The 15,098-nt window shown below is 41.6% G+C and overlaps 1 protein-coding gene across 3 annotated transcripts in view; it reads right to left on the bottom strand.

Annotated features, from left to right (window-relative positions):
• Positions 1 to 15,098, bottom strand: part of ELP1 (elongator acetyltransferase complex subunit 1) — an 87,746-nt gene that overhangs the window by 48,691 nt on the left and 23,957 nt on the right. For all 3 annotated transcript variants that reach the window (XM_044305389.1, XM_044305397.1, XM_044305407.1), the window contains 7 exons: positions 13,564 to 13,617; positions 12,783 to 12,888; positions 12,562 to 12,677; positions 10,260 to 10,333; positions 3,397 to 3,475; positions 3,228 to 3,307; positions 988 to 1,125 (listed from right to left, as the gene is read on the bottom strand). In XM_044305389.1, the coding sequence (XP_044161324.1) occupies positions 988 to 1,125; positions 3,228 to 3,307; positions 3,397 to 3,475; positions 10,260 to 10,333; positions 12,562 to 12,677; positions 12,783 to 12,888; positions 13,564 to 13,617 (647 nt within the window). The remainder of the gene's footprint in view (positions 1 to 987; positions 1,126 to 3,227; positions 3,308 to 3,396; positions 3,476 to 10,259; positions 10,334 to 12,561; positions 12,678 to 12,782; positions 12,889 to 13,563; positions 13,618 to 15,098) is intronic.

Genomic DNA, 15,098 nt, shown 5'->3' with positions numbered 1-15,098 from the left:
ATCCCAAAACACATTTTTTAGGATCTATTTATACACAGTTCACAGTGTGGTATAACTTTATTCTATGGGTCAGTACGATTACGATGCCAAACTTATTATATTATGTTTTACTAATACAAACAACTATTTAACAAAATAATTTGTTTGTGTTTAAATTTGACACAGCATAACTGTGTGAGGACTTGTTTTTCTTTAAAAAAATATTTGTAGTTTTCATTGGTACCATTTTTTATAGCTTTTTATTCCGTTTTTTGGTCAGTGAGATGAACAGAAAACAGAGTTAGTTCAACAATATTTTCTGTGATCCATCAATAACGTATTAAAGTTTATAATACAAGTCATTACAGATGCAGTAGATCGAGGATTGTCACTATCCCAAAAATAAATACTACCCAAGTTTACATGGATAGAAAGGGTGTGTGGTTGCAACATGGGGTGTGTTATTTGACACCAATGTTTAGATCATATAAAAATAATTTTTTAAACAAAATGCAGCCAAGAGCTCTTATGGAGGACCAAATAACCACAAAGCCGGGAAAATACAACCCTCACACCTACCGTATTTATCGCCCCATAAGACGCACTCCCCCCCCCCCCCCCCCAAAAGTTAAAAAGGCGGCCGTAACTCACTGAGGTCACGTGCCTGCTCCGCCTACTTCATTCATAAAGTAGGTGGAGCAGGCACGTGACCTCCGTGAGTTATGGTCGCCTGCAGCCAGGCCTGCCTGGTAGCTGCTAGTGCTTACTACCGGTAAGTACGGTACACACGGGGAGCGCAGTTTAGATATTATGATTAACACTACGTATACAGTACATACTGAGCGGCGGGGCCAGAGTACAGTGCCTGCATGGCCCTGACACTCTCCCCGCCTACTACAGACCCTCCTTAGGGATCTGTGGATGGGATAATGATGGGGGCATATTTGGCTGAACTAAACGTGTGTATGGCCACCTTATAAAAAAAAAATCTTAGCAACTTGCACATACTTCTGAGGATTCAGTTTTTCCATGGCTGTTCTCATTGCATCACAGATTATATCAACTTTCTTGGCTCCAGATTTCTGGGAAGAAGGGCCTGAAGATGCTGCACGAGTAGGGTACATTGTAGTAGTTACATCTTCCTCTCTGGAAACCAAAACAAACCATTAGAAATCGGGAATAGAAGCTTAAAGCAGCAAAAGCAGAATTTGAACAACTCATACAGCGCAGAGGTCACTAGAATCAGTTTTCATATAGTCAGCCTGCTAAAACAACATACAATAGTCCTTAAAGGGTTGTCTCACTTCAGCAAATGTTAATATAAGGCTAGTGCTTGGCCATGAATCAGGAAAAAAAAAAATGAAAAAAAAATACAAAGTGGAGCCCAAATGACCAACATAACCTTGACCATGTTGTTTATCTTGGTTCGGTTACATACAGCTCCGCTCTACTTTGAGCCCCTCATCCACTCTCTACAACGCCATCCCAACAAGTGAACAAAACAGAAGGAGTGGTCTGAATTGAGCCATGTCCCTTGGGATAGAATATTGACACAGATAAGAGCTCTCGCGTGAGGTACAAGCCCAGTGTGTGTTCCAAACATTGGGACGCACCTTGCACTCTGTGCCGAGCGCAGCGGGCCGGAATGAGTGGCAGAGCCCTTCAGCTGCTTTCAGATATGCACAATACCTGGAATCTTTCAGGGGAGGCTGCTCTCCTTGCACACAGCCCAGTACATGGTTGTGATGATACAACCCTCCTGTCGCTGCTATGCCTTCACATCATTACATTCACCCCGAGACTCACAAGTTTACCCAGGTGCTCAGCAAGCAGCAGAGCGTCTTGAGGTGGTGAAAGGCTCCATGCTTCTGGTGAGTGTCAGGCGAGGGGGCTTGTCCGGCAGCGGTGGGGAGGTAGAGAGCAAGACACATGGACCCAGCACTGCTGATGCCCTGTAATTACTGCTTGGGCAGATTAGTACCCATGCCCATCATATCAGCTTCGCCAGGGCAATCCTGAAGCTCCATCATAACAGCTTGGCTCTTGATGTCCTGTCATAACGGCTAGGTTGGAGCAGTCCCGATGCCTGGTCAGGAAAGCTTAGCCACGACTGCCCCGTGGCTCCATCATACCAGCTTAGCCAAGGCTCTCCTGATTCCCAGTGTTAAATGGGTTTTGCAGGGACGAGAGGCAGTGTAATAAAGAGGAAGCAGTGCTCGCATGGTGCGCCGCCTCCTCTTCAAATAGATGGTCAGCGGATGGAGGGGTGCTGGGTGTCCGACCCCTCCCATTTAGATATTGATGACCTATTCTGAGGATAGGTCATCAGTATAAACTCCCTGCACAACCCCTTTAAGACTGTCCACTGCAGTCCTGACGCATGGTCACAGGGGTCTTGACATTAGACCAGAAGAGCTTGGCCAGTGCATGCCAATATATCATTACTTGCATGCACTGCCTGGTGTATTGCTACAAAATCATCTTATATCTCTGAGCTGGACTGTTCACTGTGACCTGTGTGGTAGCAGGTGTCTTTCTGGTTATGACAGATATGAATATCTCTGCAGTGTTTATGGCATTGTGTATAGCGCTCTGTGTAAAGTGCAACGGAATCTAGGTAAGCACTGCACATATGTCTACATGTAGGCTCTGCCCCTACTTCTAAAAGTGAGTATAGCATGCATTTATTCTGTGTAGGCTCTGCAGCTATGTCTGAAACATTAGATACAGGCCCTACATGTATAGGTACGTTTATAAGTTGTCTTAAATAAAATATACCTTCGATATATTACATGTATGAGAGCAAAAAAGCAAAAACAAAGTCAGCATTCCTTTAACCATAATAGAGGCAAAGTCCCAGTCCCCAGCAAGGCACTTAACGTATTGTGATTGTCCATATTGTCTCTGTCACTCGCTGGATTCATTTTTCAATCACATTATACACTGCTCGTTTCCATTTTTATGACCACCCTGTAATCCAGCAGCGGTGGTCATGCTTGCACACTATAGAAAAGTGCTGGTCTCCCTGGTGGCCAGGACCATAGGACTGCACATTTGCTGCAGCAGTGGCCGTAACTCCTGGATATGATCAGTGTATAATGTGATGGAAAAATAAATCAAACCAGCAAAGGAGACAATATGGACAATCACAATACATTAATAAGTGCCTTGTAGTAACTTTCTACATGATAAATGCCACTTACTGAAGTGAGACAACCCCTTTAATTATAGAACGTTACAGCACTTACTTGATTTCCGTCAGAAACAAGTTTATATAATTTACAGAATCAATCTGCCTTACAAATAGCTCCACATTGTCCAAGAAGGCCTGCAATACAACAAAAAAGAAAATACAATTATTCAGTATTCCTACAGATAATTACATTAAAGACAGAAAAGTCAAACCGAAAGACATACCTTTGGATTGTGATCATAAATTAAGTTCAAGTTAATTCGTAGTTTCCGCATACATTCAAACGCATCTCTAAACAGACAACTGGAGAAAAAAAAAAATACATATTTCAGTGAGAATTTCAAGGTTTTATTTTTGTGTATTTTAATATATTTGAGATACTACACTTGGGACATATGGCACAATGGTCCCTTAAAGGGTTTCTTCCTTTAGAATTAGGCCGAATGCACACGGCTCTCGGCAGGAATCCAGCCCGTGGTACCACGGACCGCTCACGGCCATGAAACACGGCCATGTGCATTCGGCCTTACTGTTATGTAGCTGACTGACATTAGCAATGTGCTAATGTCAGCACTACATAACAGTATGTTTTTTACATTTCTCCCTGCAGCCGTTCTGCTAAAATAAGCACTTTTATAATATGCTAATGAGCCTCTAGGTGCTATGTGGGCGTAGAATCAGCACCTAGAGGCTCCGTCTACTCACCCTTTATCCCGCCCAGGTCCTCAGTTCTGCCCGCCCCTCTTGATTGATGTCCAAGTTCCATGCATCGTTGAGGAATTCCCGCGCCTGCGCAGTGAGTGAAGGCCGCGCTCCTGGGGCCGGCTTCTGCACTGTGACGTAGTCGGCACAAGCACAGTGAGGAATCGGGCACCAGGAGCGCAGCCTTCACTCACTGCGCCTGCGCCGAATACAGAACTGAACAGCGCAGGTGCGGGATTTCATCAACGGTGCAAGAAACTTAGACATCAATCAAGAGGAGCGGGGAGGGCAGAACAGAGGACCTGGGCGGGATAAAGGGTGAGAAGACAGAGCCTCTAGGTGCTGAATCTACTCCCACATAGCACCTAGGGGCATATATAAAAGCATATTATAAAAAAAGTGTGTATTTTAGCAAAATGGCTGCAGGGATAAATGTAAAAAACATACTGTTATGTAGTGCTGACATTAGCGCATCGCCAATGTCAGTCAGCTACATAACAGTAATTCTGATGGTAGAAACCCTTTAAACCTCCTAATACCAAGCATACTTGGGGCATTTCCAGTGCATAAACTATGTTTTGAAGAAAATAAAATTTGTATTCTCTTTAAAACAATTTTTACACCAGTTTTTAGTTTCTTATACAAAATAAAAAAAAAAATCAAATAACCACACGTATTGTCAGCTATTAACATATAATAGGCTGAGTAAACACAATAGCTGCTCAACTAAAATGCTCCTATGAGTATGGTGCACTCCACATATAAATATATAGGCAACTGTCCCAATGAATATGCAAGCAGATAATGGTGGGCTGTCAGGTGGCCCTGTGAAGCAAAGTTCCATTGGTATCACTTGTGAAAATGTCAAATCCTCAGCTGATGCGCTCCGTATTAGATTGACATACACTATTGTATCTTATGATATCTTACTGACATTGCTATTTTAACTATATCAATAAATCACATCCTGTTTATCCGCTATTGTTGTCCAGAGTACTCAGATAGTTGAGTGCCCCTCCCTTTATTTTTGATATTAACATATAAATGTTTGATATATTACATGGCTTTTGTATGGCAAGTTAATAGGCTTCAAGATTTGCTTTTACCCAACAGACCAGCAAATAAATAGGGTGCATTAACACATAGCTTCTTTTACTTTTTAACACTGTTGTTTTGCATCATTTTTTTCCTGGTGGTTTTTCCTATATTTTCATTTTTCAAAAAGTTCTGCAACCAGATGTTAGCTATAATATGTAAGTATAAAGCACACTTCTCTATGCTTATTTTCATAACTTTTAATGAATTTTTTTGCATCAGTGGCTGGGATGGCTTCTTTCCCCCTATAGTTCCATGTATATAAACGGTATTAAAGATGAAGGACTGTCAAGAAGCCCTCCTGCAGCCTGGACGTTTTGCCTGGCCCTGACAATCTGACAACTGTGCCACTGCTCTAGTATTAATTGATTCACTCATCTCTGAAAATGTATGAATAACCCCCCCCCCCCCCACACACACACACAAAAGCATGTAAACACTGCACAAAAATCAGGCTTCTAAGAACCATGTGAAAATGCCTAGCAGTTCTGACATATTGCGTACTGTACTGAACACCACAACTAAGGAAGGAGAAATGGTGTAAACATAGTTCTCCACTGAAGAACGGGGCAGCATGATTGTTGTCCAGTCACTATTCTTGACCTGCTTGTGTTTATGGAGCTCCAGAATAAAACCACTATGTCAATTTATAATTGAAGTAGGCAGAATTGGGTTTCCACTGGAAGCAACACTGAACAGCTTTTGGGCAGGCTATGATTTCATTTGTGTCATGGCTTCTGTTGGTTCTGGGGTAGGATGGATACACTTGGTGCGTGGCAGACCATGTTAATATTGGCCTCTGTCAAGGCTCTTGTAGTTGTGGTGGCGACACATTGCATGATGCACTACTGATATCAAAAGTGACAGAACTAGTGAACCTAGAAGAACAACATCTACACAGCCTAACAGCTTAGCTGAGCTTCTGGAAGGCTACATACACACAGGAGTGAATCTGATACTTATATTCCACACAGATTCACAGTAAATCTTAACGAATCTGAATCAAAATTCACGTGTTACATACAGACTTTTTTGTGGCTTTGTCATAATAATAATAATAATCTTCATTTATCGTATTTTTCGCTTTATAAGATGCACTGGACTATAAGACGCACCCCAAGTTTAGATAAATATGGTGATTTGACTCGTGCTTGCCATGGGTTTTACCCTATGCATTGCACAGGCTGCAATCCAATATGAAAATCTGCTAAAAGAATTGCAGATGTTAAAATATGCACTGCAGGTCCATTTATGCATGAAAAAATCTCATCTTTTAGCTGGTACTGGATTTCCACATGCAAAATGGCACATGTGTGCATGTGACGCAAAGTGATGGGGCAGTATGTGACAGGATGAATGTGGCTTATTATACAGACTGTAACTGAAATATCTAAGATTCTATTCACATATGCTGAAGGTTCCAACAATTTGGTCAGAACTGATGGCAAGGAGAATGCTGTATGCAGCACTATTCTTACTGTCAAACAAAAAACCAACGCTATGTTGGATCCCATTGTAAGTCTCCATAGGAAGACTTAGAGATTCAGACATCCATCCAAAGCAATTACCGTACTAAATAAACAAAAAGTATCACAAACCCATTTTGAGTAACAGTTCATATAGTGATATTTCCAAAACCACAGAATGCATGGTAGAAATGATACAAAAAACTCATTAAAAGGGGTTGTCCCATGAACATTTTTTTTTTTTTTTTTTACAGTTTTTAAACCAGCACTTGGATCTAAATACTTTTGTAATTGCATGTAGTTTAAAACTTAGCATAGCCACTGAGATATTTAATAAAAATATATCTGTATAGCGCCACCTGCTGTTTGTTTTTGTTATTTCTTTGACCTACTCACTGAGAAGGCCGCACATGCTCAGTTTCATCCTTCAGATGGCTGCTGAGCTGTGATAGGGAGAGCATGGACACGCCCCCTTAACTGCAGCAGAAAAGACACTCCCCTTCAGCTTTCAGCTTGATATAAATCTAGCTGAGCAATGAATGGGGAGATCTCTGGATCCATGTGAGGTACAGGGCTAGTTCTAGCTATGATAGAAAGAGACTATCATGCACTACATGAAGTCTGATATATATTTTTTTACATTAGTCTTGGGATAACCCCTTTAACCACCTCCGGAACGCCTAACGCAGATTCGCGTTCCGGAGGTGGCAGCTCTGCGCAGAGTCACGCATATATGCGTCATCTCGCGAGAGCCGTGATTTCCTGTGAACGCGCGCACACAGGCGCGCGCGTTCACAGGATCGGAAGGTAAGCGAGTGGATCTCCAGCCTGCCAGCGCCGATCGTTCGCTGGCAGGCTGGAGATGTGATTTTTTTTAACCCCTAACAGGTATATTAGACGCTGTTTTGATAACAGCGTCTAATATACCTGCTACCTGGTCCTCTGGTGGTCCCTTTTGTTTGGATCGACCACCAGAGGACACAGGTAGCTGTGTAAAGTACCACAAAACACCACTACACTACACTCCCCCCCTGTCACTTATTAACCCCTTATGAACCCCTGATCACCCATGATCACCCCATATAGACTCCCTAATCACCCCCGTCATTGATCACCCCCCTGTAAGGCTCCATTCAGACGTCCGTATGATTTTTACGGATCCACGGATACATGGATCGGATCCGCAAAACACATACGGACGTCTGAATGGAGCCTTACAGGGGGGTGATCAATGACAGGGGGGTGATATAGACTCCCTGATCACCCCCCTGTCATTGATCACCCCCTGTAAGGCTCCATTCAGACATTTATTTTGGCCCAAGTTAGCGGAAATTGTTTTTTTTGTTTTTTCTTACTAAGTCTCATATTCCACTAACTTGTGTCAAAAAATAAAATATCACATGAACTCACCATACCCCTCACGGAATCCAAATGCGTAATTTTTTTTTAGACATTTGTATTCCAGACTTCTTCTCACGCTTTAGGGCCCCTAAAATGCCAGGGCAGTATAAATACCCCACATGTGACCCCATTTCGGAAAGAAGACACCCCAAGGTATTCCGTGAGGAGCATATTGAGTCCATGAAAGATTGAAATTTTTGTCCCAAGTTAGCGGAAAGGGAGACTTTGTGAGAAAATACTAAAAAAATAAAAATTTCCGCTAACTTGTGCCAAAAAAAATAAAAAATTCTAGGAACTCGCCATGCCCCTCACGGAATACCTTGGGGTGTCTTCTTTCCAAAATGGGGTCACTTGTGGGGTAGTTATACTGCCCTGGCATTTTAGGGGCCCGAAAGCGTGAGAAGAAGTCTGGGATCCAAATGTCTAAAAATGCCCTCCTAAAAGGAATTTGGGCCGCTTTGCGCATCTAGGCTGCAAAAAAGTGTCACACATGTGGTATCGCCGTACTCAGGAGAAGTTGGGGAATGTGTTTTGGGGTGTCATTTTACATATACCCATGCCGGGTGAGATAAATATCTTGGTCAAATGCCAACTTTGTATAAAAAAAAAATGGGAAAAGTTGTCTTTTGCCAAGATATTTCTCTCACCCAGCATGGGTATATGTAAAATGACACCCCAAAACACATTCCCCAACTTCTCCTGAGTACGGCGATACCACATGTGTGACACTTTTTTGCCGCCTAGGTGGGCAAAGGGGCACACATTCCAAAGAGCACCTTTAGGATTTCACAGGTCATTTTTTACACATTTTGATTTCAAACTACTTTGCACACATTAGGGCCCCTAGAATGCCAGGGCAGTATAACTACCCCACAAGTGACCCCATTTTGGAAAGAAGACACCCCAAGGTATTCCGTGAGGGGCATGGCGAGTTCCTAGAATTTTTTTTTTTGTCACAAGTTAGCGGAAAATTATGATTTTTTTTTTTTTTTCTAACAAAGTCTCATATTCCACTAACTTGTGACAAAAAATTAAAAATTCTAGGAACTTGCCATGCCCCTCACGGAATACCTTGGGGTGTCTTCTTTCCAAAATGGGGTCACTTGTGGGGTAGTTATACTGCCCTGGCAATTTAGGGGCCCTAATGCGTCCAAAGTAGTTTGAAATCAAAATCTGTAAAAAAATGGCCGGTGAAATCCTAAAGGTGCTCTTTGGAATGTGTGCCCCTTTGCCCACCTAGGCTGCAGAAAAGTGTCACATCTGGTATCGCCGTACTCAGGAGAAGTTGGGCAATGTGTTTTGGGGTGTCATTTTACATATACCCATGCTGGGTGAGATAAATATCTTGGTCAAATGCCAACTTTGTACAAAAAAATGGGAAAAGTTGTCTTTTGCCAAGATAGTTCTCTCACCCAGCATGGGTATATGTAAAATGACACCCCAAAACACATTCCCCAACTTCTCCTGAGTACGGCGATACCACATGTGTGACACTTTTTTGCAGCCTAGGTGGGCAAAGGGGCACACATTCCAAAGAGCACCTTTCGGATTTCACCGGTCATTTTTTACAGATTTTCATTGCAAACTTCTTCTCACACATCTGGGCCCCTAGAATGCCAGGGCAGTATAACTACCCCACAAGTGACCCCATTTTGGAAAGAAGACACCCCAAGGTATTTTGTGATAGGCATAGTGAGTTCATGGAAGTTTTTATTTTTTGTCACAAGTTAGTGGAATATGAGACTTTGTAAGAAAAAAATAAATAAATAAATCATCATTTTCCGCTAACGTGTGACAAAAAATAAAAAGTTCTATGAACTCACTATGCCCATCAGTGAATACCTTAGGGTGTCTACTTTCCGAAATGTGGTCATTTGTGGGGTGTTTGTACTGTCTGGGCATTGTAGAACCTCAGGAAACATGACAGGTGCTCAGAAAGTCAGAGCTGCTTCAAAAAGCGGAAATTCACATTTTTGTACCATAGTTTGTAAATGCTGTACCATAGTTTGTTTGCTTTTACCCAAACCATTTTTTTTTTTTTTACCCAAACATATTTTTTTTTTATCAAAGACATGTAGAACAATAAATTTAGCGAAAAAATTTATATATGGATGTGGTTTTTTTTTGCTAAATTTTACAACTGAAAGTGAAAAATGACATTTTTTTGCAAAAAAAATCGTTAAATTTCGATTAAGAACAAAAAAAGTAAAAATGTCAGCAGCAATGAAATACCACCAAATGAAAGCTCTATTAGTGAGAAGAAAAGGAGGTAAAATTCATTTGGGTGGTAAGTTGCATGACCGAGCAATAAACCGTGAAAGTAGAGTAGTGCAGAAGTGTAAAAAGTGGCCTGGTCATTAAGGGGGTTTCAGCGGTTAATATTGCATATTAAAAATTACCTAAAATATTCACAAATCACTCACCTATCTAGCCACCTGCGAATCTGTGCCAGTACAAGAGCCCTGTGATGAATAGTTTCCAAGTTGCCTCGTGGCATCTGTAGAAAAATAAAAAGAACCTGTCAACTGTATCTAACATGCTTTTTACCCAATAGATAATGGGGGTCTATTTATTAAGACCGACGCTGGCCTCTGCATAACTTTGGCAGATCCACCGCCGCTTCTAAAGGGAGCTGGCGTAGATTTAGACCATTTTCTACGCCTTAAACAGCTGTGTATAACGATGAATGAGAGGGACCTGCCAGACCCGTCCCCTTTCCCCACCATTCCCACTTTGTAGAAAAGTCGCAGATTGTGGCACAAAGAACCTGCACCAGAAATGCGCCTAATATAGATGTATTTCTGTTAGTAAGTAACCCCCAATGTGTTTATATGACACCTAAAAAATAATTGTTAACACCTAAAGTAGGCTGAAATTCAACTATGCAAACAGCATTGATGTCAAAACACTGGGGCAAAAGCTGTCCTAGTAGATTAAAAAATGAAGACATCCCCTCTGGGTAGTCCTAAAACTCAAACAATATTTCACTGAGCTCCATAACAGTACAACTACAGGGTAGATTTACTTGTCCCTTTTAAAGTTTAGTCAATGTAAACTAAAGTCTAAAGATGTACAACAGTTACTGGGTTCATGCTATATGATCGATCTGGTGCATCTTTAGACACTTTTGCCTAACTTTACAGCACCCATTGCTTGGCTTACTTTGTGACAATATTGTGAACCAACATTTTGATGCAATGTTGGAGCATCTTAAGCCATGTCTGCTTTCCCACTAAGCGATCCCATTTGTCAAGGAAGCTAGAAAAAAGTATATACAGCCATTATATTAGTATATTTTTCCCAAGAGACCAGCAAGTAACTATTTGTAGATTGTATATATCTCCTCCCGTACACAGTGTACAACATACTTTGTAAAGCCAAAGTTTGCAAAGTATACACTAAATGATCCTAACAATACTGACATTGATTTTGTGCATGCTCATCTTTCCACTAGAACCTTGTCACAAGAATCGCTGGCGGGACGGTGGTCAGGAGACCTATGAGTTGGGAATACCCTTCTTTCTTTAATGTGGAAGTGGTCTCTGTTTTCAAGGACTGTTCTTTGTAGTAATGTGCTCCAGCTGGTAACAATAGCCTTGTGGGTCTGGGTTAACATGTTCAAATCGACTGACATCACTGTGTTACTTGTGTACTACTAATGAATCATTTTAAAGGTTTTTTTTTTCCAGGAAAAATGCTTAAAAAAGGACTAATGCAAATACAAAAAAGACTCTTTACTCACCCGCACCGATCCCTGCTGCTGCCATTCTGACACTGCTATGGTTCCTGCTGTTCTCTCATTCCTGTCTCGGCTTCACACATCATAATAACTGCCTGAACGTAATGTTTAATTGTAGAAATAGAAAGTATCTACAGAGAATTCATTTCTGACTGGTGCCTGTTCCTTACCCTCTCTGTCCTTCCCTTTTCTCCCTTTCCTCTCCCCCCCTGTTATTACTATATTTTGCCATGTTGTGTAGATTTATGCACAATCTCTTGATTGTCATAAAAATGAAGATATATGTATGCTTCTACATTTCTTTTATGTGATTGTTTATTTCACGATTCAATGGGAGTGATGTAACTCCTATGTATGTATTCATAAATCTTTTAAAAATAAACAGAATTTTAAAGAAATGCCAGGAAAGGTGCACTCGGCTAATTACTGGCCTTAGCGGAGACGCTTTTCCTGTCATTTCCAGTGTGATGATACCGGACAGGAAGTGGAGAGCAGGGGGAACTGGAGCAGTGTCAGAATGGCAGCGGGGGATGGAATCAGCAGAAGGGAGTAATGTTTTTTTTTTTTTTCTTTCATTTTTAACATCGTCCAGCCTGTTATTTATTATATATATATATATTTTTTTTATAAAATCCCCATGGAGAACCCCTTTAATTAAGAAAACTTTAATGTGGGATCCTTGTAAAGAGTTTGCGATGAAACATCAGGCAGAACAGCTAAAAAGTAAGACCAATTCATAAAGTTTGTAAAGACTTTACTTTCCCAATTGGAGACTCTGTCTCTTAGTTGTACCAGTTTCTAATAAGAAAAGACATGCAGTCCTAATGCAGGTACCTGCTAGTCTCTAGAGCAAGACAAGAGAAGTTCCTTGAGACTACTTCAAGCACACTGAACAAACACTGGTGTACAGGACAAGGTAAACATTGTGTCATTACTCGGTCATTGTTCTCTAAAGAAATACTGTAACATGGGGAATCAGAACTGACCTGTAAGATCACTTTAGTGTCTTGTGGAACTACAGTAACAATGCGAGATCCTCTTTCCACTTTTCGAACTGTCTCATCGTTGGAGATCGATGTGCCATTTAGGAGTGCTTCTAGTGCTACAACGAGCAGTAGGGAAATTGGAGCAGCCAAGGTTGAGCATATTATTCCAGGAAATTACAAAAAAAATAATAAAAAATCAAAGTAGAAATATAAGATATTACCTTTCACTGATGTATCTCTCAGCAACACACATCGGCAGGTATGGGAGTGGTTAGTAAGGAGCAGGAAGTCATCATATATAGCAAAAGATGTGATATTTGTAGCCACCTGAAATAGGGATTACAGCAAAAGCAAATTACAACATACAAATACATAATGCAAATAACCAAAGGAGTTGAAGACTGATTACCTATCTTCAGGATAGGTCATCAATATCGGATAGGTAGAGGTCCAACTCCCCAGACCCCAGTGATCAGCTTTTTGAAGGGGTCACAGTGCTTGGATGAGAGCTGCAGACTCTTAGTTTACTAAGCAAAGCATCACACATTGTGTAGTGGCTGTGGGTTGTATTGCAGCTCAGTCCCATTTACTTGAATGCTGCAGTAAGGATGAAGCACCACAGTTGATCCAACTATCAAATACCGATGACCTACCTGGAGGATAGGTCATCAATATTTAAGGGTCCATTCACACGTCCGTGTGTGTTTTGCGGATCCACAAAAAACGCCGACATCACCGATGTGCATTCCGCATTTTGCGGTCCGCACATCGCCGGCACTTAATAGAAAATGCTATATTCTATTTTTTTCGGGAACGAAATTGCGGACCCGGAAGTGCCAGTCCGCAATTCCGGATCCGGGCAGAACGATGTGCTGCCCTATAGAAATGAATGGGTCCGCAAAATGCGGAACGAAATTGCGGATGTGTGAATGGACCCCAAGTCTCTGAAAGCCCTTTCACCTAAAAGAGCAAAAGTTCTACACAAAAAAGAATAACACTCACCGCCAAATTATTGATGAAAAATCGGGATCTGTCAGTAATACCCAGAACAACTTCCTGCAAAGGAAAAGTTAAACTTCATGGACATACGTTTTTTTGAACCTAAGTAAATATGTAATTATGAAACAATGTATTATCGAAACAGTAATGGTTCAAGGGGTTGTCCACATTATATACAAATTCGGGCAAGCCATGTAAGCGGCATAAAACTACAAATGAATGGGTGCTCGCCTGTTTTCTTTACTGTTTTTCTTTGAGGGCTGCGCTTCGGTCCACCTGCTGCTGCTATGATGTTCTGTGTACAGGTCACCACTGCAGCCAATCTCTGGCCTAAGCCATGCATGGGATGTCTCTGCTGAGGCCGTTGATTGGCTGCAGTGGTGACCTGCGTTTTTCTTTGTTTTTCTGACTGCAGCAGTGATGAGGACCAGAGCACATTGCAGGAAGTAGCAGAGGAGAAAGCGGGTGAGTATTCATTCGTTATATTACGTACCAGGGATTGCCCACGTTTTTATATACAGTAACTCAGACAACCCCTTTAACAACTATGAGTTAAACAGAAAGACAAGCAATGAAACCATCTCCAGAGGCTCCACATAAACAGGCACAATCTACCAATAACCAGATGAAACAGAAGTTACATAGAGAAAAGCTTAACTTATCATTAAAATTCATTAGGATTTGGAGGAGGAGTATGAATGGAGAGGCTTCAAGCATGTCTGCTAACACTATTTAAAGTCTTTGGGAATGATAAAAGCAGCTAAGTACAGCTCTTGGCCATGTCTGCAAATCTCAAACTTTGAATTGAGTGGCAGACACCGCTAAGTTTTTGTTCAAACTCTGATAAATTTTTCACCTAATATGCGGATAGTGTCCTTTGTGGGACAATCCCCTTAAAGTGAATCTCCAATTTGCATTAGTTTCTACAGGTCATCAGTAAGGCCCTCTGCTCTTTATCATGTTCTTTTTTCCTTATTATATTAATTTCATGTTGTTTAAGGGCCCATTCACACGACTGTATTGACTTGAATGGGTCCGCGATCTGCAAGATACGGCAAAAGGTAGGACACGTCCTATTTCTGTAGTACGAAGGCGTGGACTTGAAAGCCCACTGAAACACTCGGAAGCCCTTCTGTGGGCTTTCAGCTCAGTGCCACCGCATATCCTGTGGATTACGGACCCATTTAAGTCAATGGGTCTTCATCCTTGATGTGGAGTTCTCAAGGCCATGCCCCTGTTTTGAAGACCACTATTTGCAGTCCGCAACACAGGCACAGTGACCCTACACACGTGTGAATGGGCCCTTAAGAGTGTGGGACACAAACCCAATGAGGTAAGGGGAGAATATACAAACTTCATGCAGATGTTACCCTTAGATAATTTGTTCCCAGGACCCCAGCACTACAAGGCAACAACGCTAACTACTGAGCAAGGCAACAACGCTAACTACTGAGCACGGTCTTTGCTGAAGACCTCTAACCAGCACCTGCACTTCTTTTAGTTCATGTTACTAAGCCCCTAGGAAACCTTCTTATTCT

Source organism: Bufo gargarizans, chromosome 1 (assembly GCF_014858855.1).
Source record: "Bufo gargarizans isolate SCDJY-AF-19 chromosome 1, ASM1485885v1, whole genome shotgun sequence".
Classification (NCBI taxonomy): domain Eukaryota; kingdom Metazoa; phylum Chordata; class Amphibia; order Anura; family Bufonidae; genus Bufo; species Bufo gargarizans.
Note: the sequence above shows the minus strand (reverse complement) of the source record. Positions and strands in the feature narration are given on the sequence as shown.